Raw genomic sequence first — 15,520 nt, forward strand, 5'->3', positions numbered from 1 at the left:
GTATTAACTTACTAGAATCTCACTGTCTCTTAAATACAATTTGCTTTTATTTTAGGGACAAAAAAAATAATCTTTCATTTTCTACTGGTTTTGTAGAATACTTAGAAGGGTTTTGACATATTTATACAAAATGGAAGCCATGTCATAAAGCAGTACCTAATTTCATTTGGTCCAGGATTATGTGCAGCATAGTTGCTCACAACTCATTTCTTTTCCTGAAAATGATTTTACCCAATAATTTTCAGTTTCTGTTCTTGTGGCACGAATCCAAAATGCTCCTGGACGGATGATTGTCTTTTGTTTAGGGATATTTGTTACACTTCAGTAAAGTGCTCCGTGTTTTCAGATTCCTCTCCTGATCTGTTTTGAGGCTTTCCTGCCACAGGAATGTTGCAGCTCAAATTTTTACTTGCATAGTTAAAGGAGTTCTTAAATGGGGAGTATGGATGGTGGTGATCAGTGACACTCTACTGGGCTAAGACTTTCTGCCAGAATTCATAGACCACTGTCACTCTGCCTGACGGAGGGCTTATGGAAAACCCATTAATGTGTATGAGAGCTTTGAATATTAGGACCTGAATTATCAAATGAAATGTTTTGACAAGAACTCTGGCCAAGGTATGTTTGGCATATGACTAACATCTGGAAAAGGTAGATTTATCTACATAAGATGCTGGTAGTTCTTGTATGTCCACTTGCTAAATTAGATTAAATACATTCCTGTTATTAATTTTTTTCACTGTGGGTGCTACAGAGACTGTGAGAATTGGGGCAAGAGATGGGGGTATAATCTATCTTGTTGTGTCAGGAATGTTGGCCCATTTAGTCACATCTGGGATGTGGGTGGGGTGGTCTGTGCAAGGCTTGAGTTGGTAATGGTCTGTCAAAAATAGGGGTAAAGGCAGGGCTAGCCAGCTAGCCTGTGAGGGGAGGTGTCCACAAGACAGATTTCTGTACTAAGATGCGGTCCATGCTGCGAGAAAAAGATTGAGAATGCTTCCCATAGAGCCTGGCTTAGCAGTATTGACTGAATGTGAGGCAAAGGGGAAAGGAAATGGTGCTGCTCCAGAGCACAGTGATCCAACTGTGTGAAATCAGTGTGGGTGCTATTAAAATGCCATCTTCCTCTCCCTTCCCCTTTCCTTCCTCCCTCCCTCCTCCTCTGCTGTCAGCCTGGCTGAGGAAAAGTCAAATAACGTACGACTGTGTTCCTTGGCATCACAACTGCAATTTCCCTTTAGGGGCTTCAAACTTGAGAATGGGAGGTTTTAAATCTTGCTGATTCGTGCTATTCCAGCAAGCATATGTGTGAGGAGAAAGAACAATGCCAGTTCAAAACAAAAATCACAAGTGAGAAATCATTGCTGCTAAATCAGGTGTTGCAGAGGCCAGTGGAAAAATCAGACACTAAGAAAAGTAGGAAATTACTTTGTGTAGAGCTGGGAAGGTTAATGAGAATGAATTAGAAAGTGGTCTCTGTGTATTCAGCCCCTAAGGATTTGAGCAAAGTTAGAGGGATTTATTTACTGATTATCCAGACTATACAACTGGCAATAAGATTAAGTGAGGAATTTTGGAACATGCTGACATTTCTTGTTTGCATCATTTACTGTGGAGATCATTTGTCGGTACTGCACTGAGTTTGTGGTGAACCAGGGCTTAGTCTGGCCCAGCAGAGACAGATCTGGTACTTCTCATGGCTTGAGGGATGTGGGGGTGAAAACAGTTTAACGTCCTCTTTTGCATCTTGGAGAGGAAACATCAAGTTTGTCTAGGTGCTTATCAGAGGAGAATTTCAGAATATTTTCCTAGACATCATTAATTATGGAAAAGAGGGCAGTTATAGGTGACACATTGCATTAGATCAACTAAAAATAAAAGACAAGGCTGTAATTTATAGAGCCCCTGCATTGGACTCTGTACAAGGCCTCCCCCACGTCCGTCCCTCCCAGCATGCACACAGATACGCATGCTGCCCTTTTCCTCCTGTGTTCAAATTTCTTTATACCAGGCTGGTAAGTACTGAAAAGTTACCATCTCAGCTGGAAGAAATGAAGGGGGACCGTGGAATAGGAGTTCAGTACAGGATCTAGGGAAAACAGAATTGTGATTTTATTCTTTATTCTGGGTGCCTACCTCTAAAATGATCACATTTTGTGAAAAACATGCAACTCTTCCATATTATACACATAGACATATGAAGTCATAATATATGCTTCAAACATGTGATCTTGGGCAATGTGTTTTCCAAGATTTGCCTTCACCAAGCCACTGTCCATATACTGAGCACTTACTTGCCGCATTTTAATCTCATCAAATAAGACAATTCCTTGTCCCTAAAGGAATCCTTCACCTGAGTCTTCTGCCCTGTTGCTGGAATAAGGAAAATTTTGTTAGTGACCCTCTATTGCATGGTTACTGCTAAGTAAAAGTCCTCAACAGTGATCAGTTCTGCCAACATTTCTTCTAAGAATGGCTTTGGTAAGGAGGTAAATAACAGAGATGAAAGGCAAGGTGTTATTTTAGTCTTCGTGATGACTCTGAATACTTCTGTGATCAGCATCATAGATGACTAATTCTCCTGCTTTCTATTTTCATCATCTTTGGTAGAAGCTCCAAGACTCCTATTTGTTTTCCTTCTTAGGGGAACGGCATACCACAGCCAGTAGTTTTAATCCTTTAATCCTCAGATGTCCAGTTGATGTCTCCACCCATTGATTGCCTCCTTTCACAGCAAATGATTCTGTTCCCTTCACAATTAATGTCCACTGTTGGATCAGGCTGTTGTCTCTGGAAATGTGTTTCATGCATTTGGTAACAAACGCACAATAAATTTCAGCCTGAACATCATCTGGGCTAATCATCACACTTCGAGTCTTCATCATCATGACTTGAATTCCAGGGTAATTCATCACTATTTGAGACTTCCCAATATCCATTGACCTCTTTCTACAGTGAAATAATGGCAAATATCATGCCAATAGTATCTCACATCCTAGTATTTTTTTCTAATATGCTCTTATAAATATGGGGCACTTCATGTGTTGTTATGACAAGGAAATTCTTTGACTGAAAAGTTTGCAAATTCCAAAGTAGTATTTGTTTTATAAACAAAGGTGCTGTTTTCCTTATGCCAGCCTCTTTCTGCCTTTGCTTGTCCAGCAGTCTGTTCTGAAAGGCATGAAGCAGCTGTTGGCCCCAAATCAAAACTTGCAGCCCAGGGAGGGTTATGTAAAAGTCCTTTGTGTGAGAGATGTACATGGCAGCAAATGGTGAAATTGGAGTACAGATTCTTTGAGGGGAGATGGGTATTTACAGCACTGTTTTATTTTTTACTTGATTTTTGCATAAAACAAAAAGAAAAGTAGAAGATCTTGTCGTTTGTTTTGTATTTTCAGAAACACCTTTACTTGTTGCAGTGTTGTGGGCTTGTAATTTCATGCTGCTTTGCGCCCAATATCACCCACTGGATGGAAGGGCTGCAAGAGGTTGTCTAGTTCTTTCCCCTGCCTCAAGGCAGGATCTCTGTACGTAGGCCATTTCTGAAGGATGCTGGTCTGATCTTTGGAGGAGATTCAGCAACTCTCCTAGTCCATCTATTTCTGTGCTTCACTGTTCTTACCGTATAACACTTTCCAAATATGTTTGACATCTTTTCCTATCCGCAAAGACAGTCATTTCTCCCCTTCCACAGGTGGTTTCTTTTTAACTCATTAGTCCCAATTGATCCTAGCTTTTCCTTTCAGGTAATATTTTACAGAGCCCTGAACATCACCTTCAATGGTTTCCTCTGAACACTCAAAATGTGCCACAAATTTCTGGTAGTGTGATAACCAGAATTGAATGCACAATTCTTGTACTGATATCATAATAGCAAGACATTGTTGACTAGTACTCTGTTTATATTGCACTGTAGGCACAGTTCCTTCTCTGCTGAACTGTTCCTTAAGTGGCCATTCTTATGCTGTATGCTTATAAGTGATTTATTCCTGCCCAAGTCAAATATTTTCTATTCATAATGAATTTCATCAAGATTTTTAAACTGTTTCTCCAGATCATTGTGAACTCTGGTCCTGTCATCTAACATATTCACATCCCCTTCCAGTTCCTTCTCATCTGTAAATGTAATAAGAACAGGCTATAATCCACTATCCTGAGCATTAAGGCATTAATAAGCACATTGAAAAAGAGAGCCCACATGAAAGTCCCCTTGGTAGAGTTTTCCAGTTTGACAGTGAGCCATTGACAGCTTTTCTATGGAAATGAGCATCCAACCAGTAACTGCAGGGAGAGTACACTGCCATTAATGAAAATGTCACTTGGGATTGTGTCAAAAAGCTTTACTGAAGTCTGAAATATGTGGCATCTAATGTTAATACCTTACCCATAAGATCTGAATCCCTGCTCTAAAAGGAGACTGGATTGATTTGACATGATTAGTTGTCAATCTGTTAAGAACTGTAAGCCAAAGTAATTCCAAATGTGTCCGAGTTCTGGTAATACATCATTCCTTTCTGTCTCATAGTTCCAAATCAGCATCTTGATTGAAGAAGGCAGGGAGAGAGCCTAACGTAGGTTTTGAATGTTTGGGATCGTTAAAGCTATGTAAATATCTGGGGAGCAGTATGTGGATTCAGCAGAAGGTTTTAGCTAATGGTCTGTACTATGCAACGTCTGTCACCACAAAGAAGAATCTAAGTAGGAGATTGTTTAAACCAATCCAGAGAGTTAAATACTGTTGAATCAAATTGAGCTAGGCTATATCTTTCTTCTGTGTGGGTATGAAGTGAGAGAGAGCGTGTGTGCAAGGGAAAGCTGGATCATAACCTCTGCTTTGAGCAGTTCAAGGCTGCTAATGAAAGCATAGTAGCTGAAAGGGGCAGCCTGTGGGTGGCTCAGTAAAGGCGACAGCAGTACAAAGTCAGGAGATGCTGAAAGCATAGAAGAGAGTGGCAAAGTCACCCTCTGTGAGGGAAAAGGACAGCTTCCAAGCTACCCGGGAAGTGTTCTTTTTCTGCTGCTTGCTTTGTTGTAAATACACAAAAGTAATGTATTGTCGTTTACTTGTGGTTCCTTCCAGTAAGAAAACCTCACTGTGTGAAGCCATCATGTGGTTTCAGCAGTCCTCTGGCAAAAGGCACGCTATGTACAGCTGAGAGTATATTAGCTAAATTGTATATACAGCATCAAACTGCAATGAAGACAGAATATCAAGAATTAGTTGTAAAGATTTAGGAAAAGGCAGGGGGGTTTAGGACAACTGCAATGTGCTGAGTGTTGGTGCCTTGAAGAAAAAAGCCTTACTTGGACAGGAATAGATAAAATAGATTATACGTTCAGCAGCTGTGAATTAAAATATAAACACAATCTGGAGGGACTAATTCACTTTCAGGTGGTGGTTGTTTGTTATGAACTTGCATCTGTAAATGAAAAATATGAAAGCAGCTTTTAAATGATTGGTTTCTCACTGCAGCCATGGACTTATTTCTTAGCATACAGAGCATTGCTTTGCTGCTGCTTTGACTTTTACCCTTTAGCCAGTCACCTTCCAGTCTGCTTCCTCTCAGTCATTTTTAATAGAATGCCTTTTTGATTACAGAAAAGTGGTTGATACACTGCTCTAATAAAAATGCTAGACAAATGCTCCTTCTTGGAACTGACATCAGGAATGTTATACAAGACATTCTTAAATATGCTGGCAGCTGCCCTGAGTGTAATGAAATCATGGAAATTAGAAGTATTCGCTCTCTGTGTGGCCAGCTCAGGACCGTTTTCAGTATGTTACCAGTTTTGCTGTGAATTTCAAAAGGAATAACTTTTCCTGAATTTTTCTTGGGACACTCTTCAACATGCTTATAATTCCCACAATCAGGAAAATGATACTGATATTCTGAGCTGCTCTTCCTTTTGTTTTTTTGTTTCATTTTGTTTTGTTTTGGGTTTTTTTGATTGCGCATAGTTCCTCATGCCTACATCCCTTTGTACCACACTAAATCATTCCTCTTGCAGCAGAGAGTTCACAGTCTTCAGAAGACTGATAACTTTTCTGGTAGAAATGCATGTGTAGGGTGAAATCCTATTTCCACTGCAGCCAGCAGTAAAATCCCACAAATTTAAATGGTTTGGATTTCACATGCAGTTTCCAGTCTTCTCTTGTGTGACACTTTAGTTAATCCTTAATACAGTCTTAGTACAGAAGGTATCTAAATGCAGGAAAGGTAGAAGAGTAGCAATGATGCATACTTTGTGTTTCACTAGCACCTTTCCACGCAAGGATCACAAAGCAGCTTATGAAAGACAGGTGAGACCTGCTGCAGAGCGCAAGGAATGGATATTATTTTCATTCTTCTAAGGTGCAGAGAAAGTAGAAGGGAAAGACCTTATCTCTGTGGCAATGTGTATATAAATGAAAGTACCATCCTGGCTTCCATGTTACCTTCTCTTCATCTGTGTTTTTATTCACCTATTGCTTCTCTGTAGCTTTTGGTGTATTTTTATTAGATATGCTGAATTTGAGTTTTCCAAGATTAATCTAATTTTCTTTACCTGGTTTTTAGCACTCTGATTCTTCCATAGTTTCTTTGTTGAAGGCTTACAAAAGTTCCTAAAGTAATTGCAGTTGTGTGTGTTTGAGGTAATAATATTCCATTCCTGTCAACAATTAATAGCAGTATTAAGCAAGAGTCAACTGAACAAAAACTTAGCCCAGATTCATATGTTGTCGCTTAACACTTGCTATTGGAACTAGCAAGTTCTGGCTTGAGGATGAGGAGCACCAAAAGGGGACTGTAGTTGCCTTGGCTGCTTGGAAATAAGGCACAGAAACCTGTTTCCAGCTTCTTCATTCTCCTTTCCTGTTCAGCATGAACATTCTGTTCAAGAGCAGAGAGATGTGAGGGTTTTCTTATGTGTTCTGGTTTGGGTTGATTCATTGCAACAGACTTGCAAAAGCCTTTCTAGAATGCAGAGTGGCAGGGACTTGGGCTGAGGGGGGGCTTGCACTGAAGCTAGAGTCACCGTGATGCTCAGTGAGAAAACCAGCCATTTTGAAAGAATGACATGGAGGTTGAATAGGGTGTCTACATCACTTCTGGTTTGTTGTGATGCCCAGCTTTACCAGGCAACCTTACTCTCAGATGCTGCTGTTGGCACGATACAGAGACGGCTTACAAAAGAAAGCCTGGTAACACTTGTAGGTGTACTGTATAGCACAGAAATCTGTTAGAAGCAGATTTCCGTGTGCATGATGCAATACAAACAAGATGGTTTCTGGCATGAAAAGCCTTCAGTTGAGACATCAAATCATTAAGAATGTTATGGCCAGAAGCTTTTGTAATAAATTACTGTAAACTCATGAAAGATCGATCTTTTTTGATATCAAAGAAAATAAATCAACAGTATGAAGTCAGCTCTATTACAGTTTCAAACAGGAGACGGACTCCTGAAGTATTATTCACTTTCTGTAAATATCACCTATGAGCCTGTATATAAAAGGTTAAATGTTTGCAGACTATTACCCTTTGCCTTAAAGATCAGAGACAAATTACTATTTTTACTTTACATTCTCTTGATGAGGATAATGATAAACATCTGTCACTTTGCTGCTTAGCCAGCTAAGAATCTTATTGCAATCTGTAATTTAAACAGTGAAGAAAAAAAAAAAAAGGAAAAGAAAAAAAAAAAAAAGCATGGACAAACTGTACTTTATATAGACAGCAAAGAAGAAAAGAAAGAGAATAGAAGTCAAATGCAGGGGAACTGGGAAGGGGGCATTTTTGGTCTGCAGTTACTTGGCTAAAATCTGTGGATATATGATAGATGTATGATTTTCCATTTATTTGGTGTTTCACAGGGAAAATTACAGTTAGTTTCTTTTCAGACATGGAAGGTAAGGAAAATACTCAATCTGCATGCTGCGGCTTTTTGGCATATGCAGTTTATTAACAAAACGATTAAGGTTTATAGGGCAGTGTGTCTACTGGTTTACAGAATTGAAAACACTATTTTAATCAAGAGGTCTTTCAGTTTCCTCCACAGTCCAAAGATTTTTAGGAAACACTGCTAATTATTTTTAAAGTCCATAGATTAGCTGGTTTTCCAGTAATTCATCTGTAATTAAAAACAACCTGAACTTTTGAAACTTCTTTTACAAACATTTAGTTTTGTTTCTAAATGGTACATTGGATCTTATTTCTTAACAAAACTGTAACTTAAATCACAACCATCACCATTTCATTTAGACTGGACTGACCAAGCTGTAGTTTACAAGGAGTAAATACGAAGTGGTCTACCTGCCAATGCTGTGTGAGCAGAAGCAGAGCCTGCATTAGGAGATGAAACTAGGAATCTCTTTTTGGCCTAGCAAGAATGGATTTCATGCGGGGAGAAGCCTCTTTGGTGACGTGTTTGCTTATCTAGCTCTAATGGTCTTTCGCTAATGGGTTAGCTACTGATTTCAACTGCTCTGGGAATCTGTAAAGCACTACTGATGTGCAAATTTTAGTTAAACCCTTTATTGTAAATGGAGTTGTGCTGGCAGGAGTCTGGCTGGTACATAACTAGTTCTCATTATTGGGTTATTCACTCTTTGCAAGGACTTTCTGTTTCTTTATGTTATGCTTCTAGGTACCAACAGAACAGGTTTAGGTTTTATAGTTCACGCTAATATGGCTTTGGTGGTCATTTTCAGGGAGAAGTATTATATGTTAGAGTTTGTGGAAAGAACATTGTTCTTTGTACTTTCCAGGTTGAAATTCCATTCTTTTGGCATCTTTGAACCTCAGAAAGCAGTTTGATTTTTCACCAAAAGGCTACTATTCTTTTTTTAGGTTTTCTTATATTTATACAGGCCAGACCGAAGCAAAGTACGTACCTTTTAGCTTCCAGTTAAAGTTCCTGGTATTTTCTTTAATTAGGTCAGCTGTTTACATACAAAGAGGGTTTTTTCTGTCCAATGAAAAAGAGACCTCTAATATATAATCCAGCCTATGTTATGCTGAGCCTTGAGCACTGGAACCAATGATACTTTTGCTGTTATCCTCCATAAATCCTTTGTTTATATAGGTGCTAGTCACATCTAGCAAGTCTGAGGCTGAACTGTGGAATTTGTCACAACTGGGTCAGCCTTAAATAACAAGGATGTTTTTTACCCATAGGAGGGTAAAATTCAAAATCCAGGCTTATGGTGCTTGCACGGGTCAAGTTGGCTGAATCTGAATGGTAAAAGATTTGATAACAAGTATTGCAGTAAGTGATCTGAGATAATTTCTTGGGGTTTCATTTACCATCACGCATCTTTGTCTGAAAACTTTCTTTAATATAAAATTACAATTTTGTATGGAAATATATAATGTACTTGTGAAAAAGGTCTTGCATGTCATATTGCATTAACCTTTAAAGGTCCAAATTTCATGATGCTAAACACTAATGTGAAATAGGCCAGTACTTCATATTTTAACTTCCAGACATTGTTTGTATGAGTTACATTGCTGGATTACTACAGTTTAAGGCCAGGTCTTTTCCCCAGTATATTTCCAGTTTGCTGCAGTCTGAATGACTTGACTTTTTTTTTTTTTTTTCCTTCTGTGTAGACTGAAAATGATGAGAATGGCCAAGCAGACAATTTTTCAATGGACCCCCAGCTGGAGAGACAGGTGGAGACAATTCGAAATCTTGTGGACTCCTACATGTCTATTATCAACAAATGTATCCGAGATTTGATACCGAAAACAATCATGCATCTTATGATCAATAATGTAAGTAGCAGCCAGGGTTCTAAATTATTTTAACATGTCTGTCAAATCTCTTACAAACACACCTCTTGAATATAGCAGCAACAACAGCATGTACTAAAGAGAGCATGCTCCCATCAATGTCACACTTAGACAAAATATTCCAATCTTTTGTAGTAGTAGGAAGTTCTGCAGCCTTCTGAAATGCTGGCACACTGCCTTGAGTGTTTACTCCAAAATGCTAAAGATTAGAGCTCATTTACATCTTAATCAGAATATAAGTTATTATTTAAAAGTAAATCAAGGATCTTTTTGGTTTTTTCCCTCTTTGTCTTTCTTTTGATATAACAGGAAAAAGGAGTTGGGACCTCCATCTAGGCAGTGTGTGAGAGCAGCAGAGCAGAGTTGTGCTTCCTTGATTTTCAATCTGTAGCCCTTTGTCATGGTTTCTTAAAGCAGTTCTTATTTTATTTGTGTTTCTTTATATTTTCAGCTTACGGTTTTCAAGGAATAAATCTAGAAGCCTTGGACACTACTGTTTAGATAAGAAGATGTGGTTGGTTGATTTATTGTGTGTGTCTTTCTTAGATCTGAAGATTATTTGGTTAAAGAAATGGCTTTGAGATATCATTGGTTTTCCACTGCACTAGGATCTCAGCCTTTGCTTCCTGCCAGAGTTCTGAATGGACCTTGCTGAAAACTAAGCTTTATATCAGCGCCACTGCTGCAGTATAAATTAATAATGGAGAGCACAGCTCCGTTAGTTATGGGTAGTGCCTTTTCTGTGAGGCCATCAAACCAATCAGTCTTTACAGATATATATGCTATAAGACAAATCTGGTTGGAAAGTAGCATTTACTTTTGACTCAGAGCCCCCTCTCACCTTCGTCTGATGGATTTCATTAGCCCTGTGGAATTTGTGTTGCTCTTAAGAGTTAGGTGGTTGGACAGGAAATTTCAATGGGATTTCCTGGTACATTTTGTATGAGGGTGAGAGGTATTGCATTAACTTCTTTAGGTTTAGGGGAGTCAGGTTCCAAATAATGCTCTAGGCATGGGCGAGTTTTTACAAAAGAGCACGGGAACGATGGACCTGCCCTTTTTTTCCTGAAATCAGCCACGCTCTAGACTTTATAGGGTGAGCACATTCTCTCTGCTCTTTCCAGATCACAGCTAGCAACTTGCTGCTTTGACTTAGTATAACTTCAGTGCCTTTCGAAAGGGCTGGGTTTTAGCTCTCATTTCATAAACTGCAGAGTTCGGTGAGCAGCTCCTTTTGAAAGTTTACATTAAATTTTCTGCCACTCACCTCCTCATATGGAATAGTTTAAGGGTCTCTGAAGTGGGTGCTTTACTCAGAAGTAGAATACTTTAAGATTTTGTATTTTCAATCTCTTCAGCTGTTACATTGGTAAAGTCTGCCATGCTGGCTGACCGTGGCACACAGAAACAACATACTTACAACATCACCTACCTTTCAATCGACCTCATAGTCCATAGTTGTGTTTGGTCTTGCTAGTGAGCTAAGACCTACACCGCAATCCTAGAATTTAAATTTGTGGCAAAGAATCAAAACAATTTCAAGGACTGTGAAGAGTGAGACTAGAAACATTAATGCACTAGTTTCTGCGCAGCATAGGCAATAAAATACCATATTAAGAACAACAGCTAAATTACCAATTTTAAAAAATCAGCACTGTTAAAAAGAGAAAGAAATGCTTGAATTAAGACTGCTGAGCCATGCCAAAAGGTTGTGCAAAGACCTGGAAAGCAGTGGAGCTGTGATGGAAGGTGGATCCTGTTTAGTAGTGTGTGTGTTCCTTGGAGTCTTCAGAAGTCCAACCCATCTACCAGGAGTTAATTGGAAACACCCTTCCTCCCCCTTAATGAGCATATTCTGTACTTTCTGCTGCCCCATCATGTTGCCTCCAAAACTCTGGAAACAAATTGATCCCAAGGAGTTTGTTTCCATGACAATTGCAACCTCCCAAGTCCTCCTAGAACTTCCTTTCCATTTTGTGGGCCTGTAATTGAGCACTTAAAATTCAAGGGAAGTATCAGATTCAAACTCAGTGTACAGAAAATAATTAGATGCTGTCCCTAAGCATATTTTGAGGCCTAAGCCTAGATTGTTGTATTCCAAATGCGTCCCTTATTCTTCCCTTAGGGTAGATGTTGATTACCTTAAAAGAAAATGCATTTACCACACAGAACTGCATTGAGTTACCATTAGCAATTCAAACATGCACAAACAAAATACACATTTCAGAATTTGTGTTTCATGGTGCCTAGGTATCGCAGATTATACAAGAGGGGTGGTCTTACAGTAGACTGTATACTCCATAAGCAGTGCTGATACTAATCTCAGCTGAGTAACAAAACTCCAAAGTACGTGTTACTACCAAACTTACGGTTGAGGAATGGATTGTGTTTGCATGTGAGGCAGTGATGTATGTTGTAGTCTGCCTGCTGGTGAATGAAGCTGCAAGCCCATCTTACCCCACTTCGGAGTGACAGGGCAGGCTTTGCAGCATTGGTGTTTTGGATGCTTGCTGTGGTTGAGCTTTGACTGCAGGTCTGATGTCTGTGAAGGAAAATGTTTTAAACAATTCCTGTGAGTCTTTCTGTTTTCTAGAAAGGAGCAAAGGCATGAGTAAGTGTCACTTTCCCTTCCTTTTCCAAGCTGGTGAAAGTGGCTATTGTGGAAGATCTTCCTCTGTCTAGTACAGTGCATCTGTTTGCAGAAGGAAGGAGGTTAATCTAAGTACAGTCTTTAACGCAGCAGTCTTCCCCTTCCAGAAGAGTTCAGGGAGTTACTTGAATCTCCTGCTAGTGGCAGACAGGGATCTCTCATGATAATTGTCACAGGCTGATTTTTTTTCAAACAGATATTTGTGGTTTAACAATGCTTTTACAATCAGCTCTGGCCTTAATCTAATTTTAGGACGACTTCTTCTTTTTTTGAAGTGATGCCATTAAAATGCTCATTTCATTGAGTAGAATGTGATGCTGTTTAACTATGATATCTGTTTTTAATGTGGAGTTTTTGGCAATCATGAGGAAAGTAGTGTACTCTGGCTCTTGATCAGTACCATCTACTGGAAAACAGCATGAGACTCATGGAAAATTTTTGCAGGCTTTGCTAAGAATTTGTGCATCTCCTGTCATACGTGAATGGGAAATGACAGTCAAGCAATATGGTTTTGTTTCCCTGTTACGTCTGTCCTGGCCGCCTTTTCATTGCTAGGTGACCATAAAGGGTCCCATGCCCATGCAGTTCAACTGCTCTCGCTGACCTCATCTGAACACAAACTTTGCCTTAGTCTAACTGTCAGGATTTAAATCAATGTTCCTAAACTAGCACAAACCCATGTGCAAACAGAGCTCAGGTTTATGTAATCAGAATCTTGGGAATGTATTATCGTTAGTATCTCCAGCTCAAAAAAGCTTTATAGAGCAAAAAGCCAGATGAGAAATAGATCAGAACAGCAACGAAAGTCTCAAATGCAAGGATTTAGTAGGTCAGCAGTTGGTCTATTTACCAGAGTAAATAGACTCTAGCTTTTTATTTCTCCTAATGTGGCCCAGGTTTCCATAACCAGGGCAAGCATAGCAGGAAATCAATATAGTAAATTAGATTACTTGGAGACTTCTCCCTTCAGTTTGAATGTGTGTGGATGGGATATTTAGAATCTGACAAAGTTGTTGGAGATGAAAGACACTGTCTACAGTAGGCTAAATTGTTGCTGAGAAAACAATTGACAGAGATGCTGTAAAGCCTGAAAATTCCCATTCCCAGGGGAATTTAGTATCTGATGATATTGCTAATGGCTGTCATCTACCTCCAGCCCTTTAGAAACAGACCAAAATGCCAGCTGACTACTGGGAGCTGTTGAGAAGCCTGTTTGAAATGAACTGTAAACATAGGTGTCACCTTAGAGATGCAGCCCACTGTTAACTCCAACCATGTCCAATGTTTCAGACAGACACAAAAAAAGGCCACAGTGCGTTGTGGAGCAACTGCACGAAACAATCTTATCCTCATGTGTGAATCGTTGTCTCAGAATGTGGTTTGTAATTGCATTAAGCCCATCTGCAGGCAGGCAGCTGCTGAAAGGTCCAGTCCGTCCTTTTCCAGCTGCTCTGCCCAGCTGCATGTGCCAGCCTTTCCTTGGGCCACAGCTAGACCTCAGTCTGCTGCACCATCAGCTCAATCTGAGTTCAGCATTTTTTGTCCCTGATCTGACCTAACAAAAACTGCATGACCAGTAGAATTGATGTAAATAAGGAAGTAGGAAAAACAGATTAAATTTAGATATGTCTGTCTCCTGGTTCTGTGGATCTTGCACTGTATTTGTTTAGTATTGTATTTTCAATAGGGTTTTTTTGTTGTTGTTTATTTGTTTGGTGGGGTTTTTTTTGTCTGATGAAATAGGTAAAAGAATTTATCAACGCAGAGCTCCTGGCTCACTTGTATTCTTCTGAGGACCAAAACACTCTAATGGAGGAGTCGGCTGAACAGGCGCAGAGGCGAGATGAAATGCTCCGCATGTACCAAGCACTAAAGGAAGCCCTAGCAATCATTGGTGATATTAGCACTAGCACTGTCTCAACGCCAGCACCCCCTCCTGTAGATGACTCTTGGCTTCAGCAGGCCCGCAGGTAAGGATCCTCAAATCTGTATTGCAATTAAATTTAGGACAGGCAGACATTGTTGGTATTAGCAGCTCCCTCCCTACCTGTCTTTTTGGGCAGATACTCCTCCAGGTCTTTAATGACATTTGTGAGGGAAATCAGAACATTTTCCCACATATACATGTTCTGTGTGTATGTATGTGAACACCAGACAGGATATTTGCCTTGTAGAAGACCATCCAGTGGATTTATAGCTTGTCTGATGCTTCGGATAGCAGCCACTTCTGTCACCCCAATTGTGTATCCACATGGCCGCTTCTTGCAAGCTCTTATAAGACTTCAGCACGTCAGGCTCCACGTTCTAGAAAATCCACTTCCAGAACATCATTAGAACTCTTAATATTAAAATCCATTAGATTTACCTGTTTGATCATATGTTTATTTCTGACTATTGTAAGGCATTCTGTCTGTGGGAAAGGTAAGTGTGAGACTTAAATATACGTGATGCTCTGACACTGACAGCAAAGGAAAATGCCAAGAAAAAAAAATTGTTATAGGCATAAAAAAGGGTTTAATTTCTGTTTAAAAATTAAATAATAATAATAATACAAACAAAAAAACCAATCCCCACCTTACTGAACTTCTTAAATCTCTGATATTTCACTAGATCACCTCCTCCAAGTCCCTCAACTCAGAGGAGGCCTACATTAAACAATCCCCCAACCAGACCTTTATCTGGCCGAGGACCCGCTCCTGCAATCCCATCTCCAGGCCCTCAGTCAGGGGCTCCTCCAGTCCCATTCCGCCCAGGACCACTGCCTCCATTTCCGAGTGGTGGTGAAGCCCTTGGAGGACCTCCCCAGGTTCCCTCTCGGCCAACCCGGGCTCCTCCCAGCGTCCCAAGGTAAGATGTCTGATCTTCCTGGTGGTGGGCATGGTTCTCTCCCTCTAGCATAACAGACAGATTCTGCACTGTGTCAGAAAGTTGAGCACCATTTTTGAGTAAGTCTTGTAGCAAAACAAAATCGGGCATTACCTGCAGAGTCAAAGACGTTTTGAGGAACCTATTTTTAGCACAAATATGACTTTCTGAAAAGATAGAAAGTTTTGTCATGGAAAAAAAGATTCCAGTCAGTCACTTTGAAGACACCAGA

The 15,520-nt window shown here is 39.8% G+C and overlaps 1 protein-coding gene across 4 annotated transcripts in view; it reads left to right on the plus strand.

Annotated features, from left to right (window-relative positions):
* The window catches only part of DNM3 (dynamin 3), a 186,002-nt gene that overhangs the window by 150,897 nt on the left and 19,585 nt on the right, over positions 1-15,520 (plus strand). For all 4 annotated transcript variants that reach the window (XM_075710288.1, XM_075710285.1, XM_075710287.1 and 1 more), the window contains 3 exons: positions 9,591-9,755; positions 14,167-14,393; positions 15,034-15,270. In XM_075710288.1, the coding sequence (XP_075566403.1) occupies positions 9,591-9,755; positions 14,167-14,393; positions 15,034-15,270 (629 nt within the window). The remainder of the gene's footprint in view (positions 1-9,590; positions 9,756-14,166; positions 14,394-15,033; positions 15,271-15,520) is intronic.

This window comes from Pelecanus crispus, chromosome 5, assembly GCF_030463565.1.
Source record: "Pelecanus crispus isolate bPelCri1 chromosome 5, bPelCri1.pri, whole genome shotgun sequence".
Lineage (NCBI taxonomy): Eukaryota > Metazoa > Chordata > Aves > Pelecaniformes > Pelecanidae > Pelecanus > Pelecanus crispus.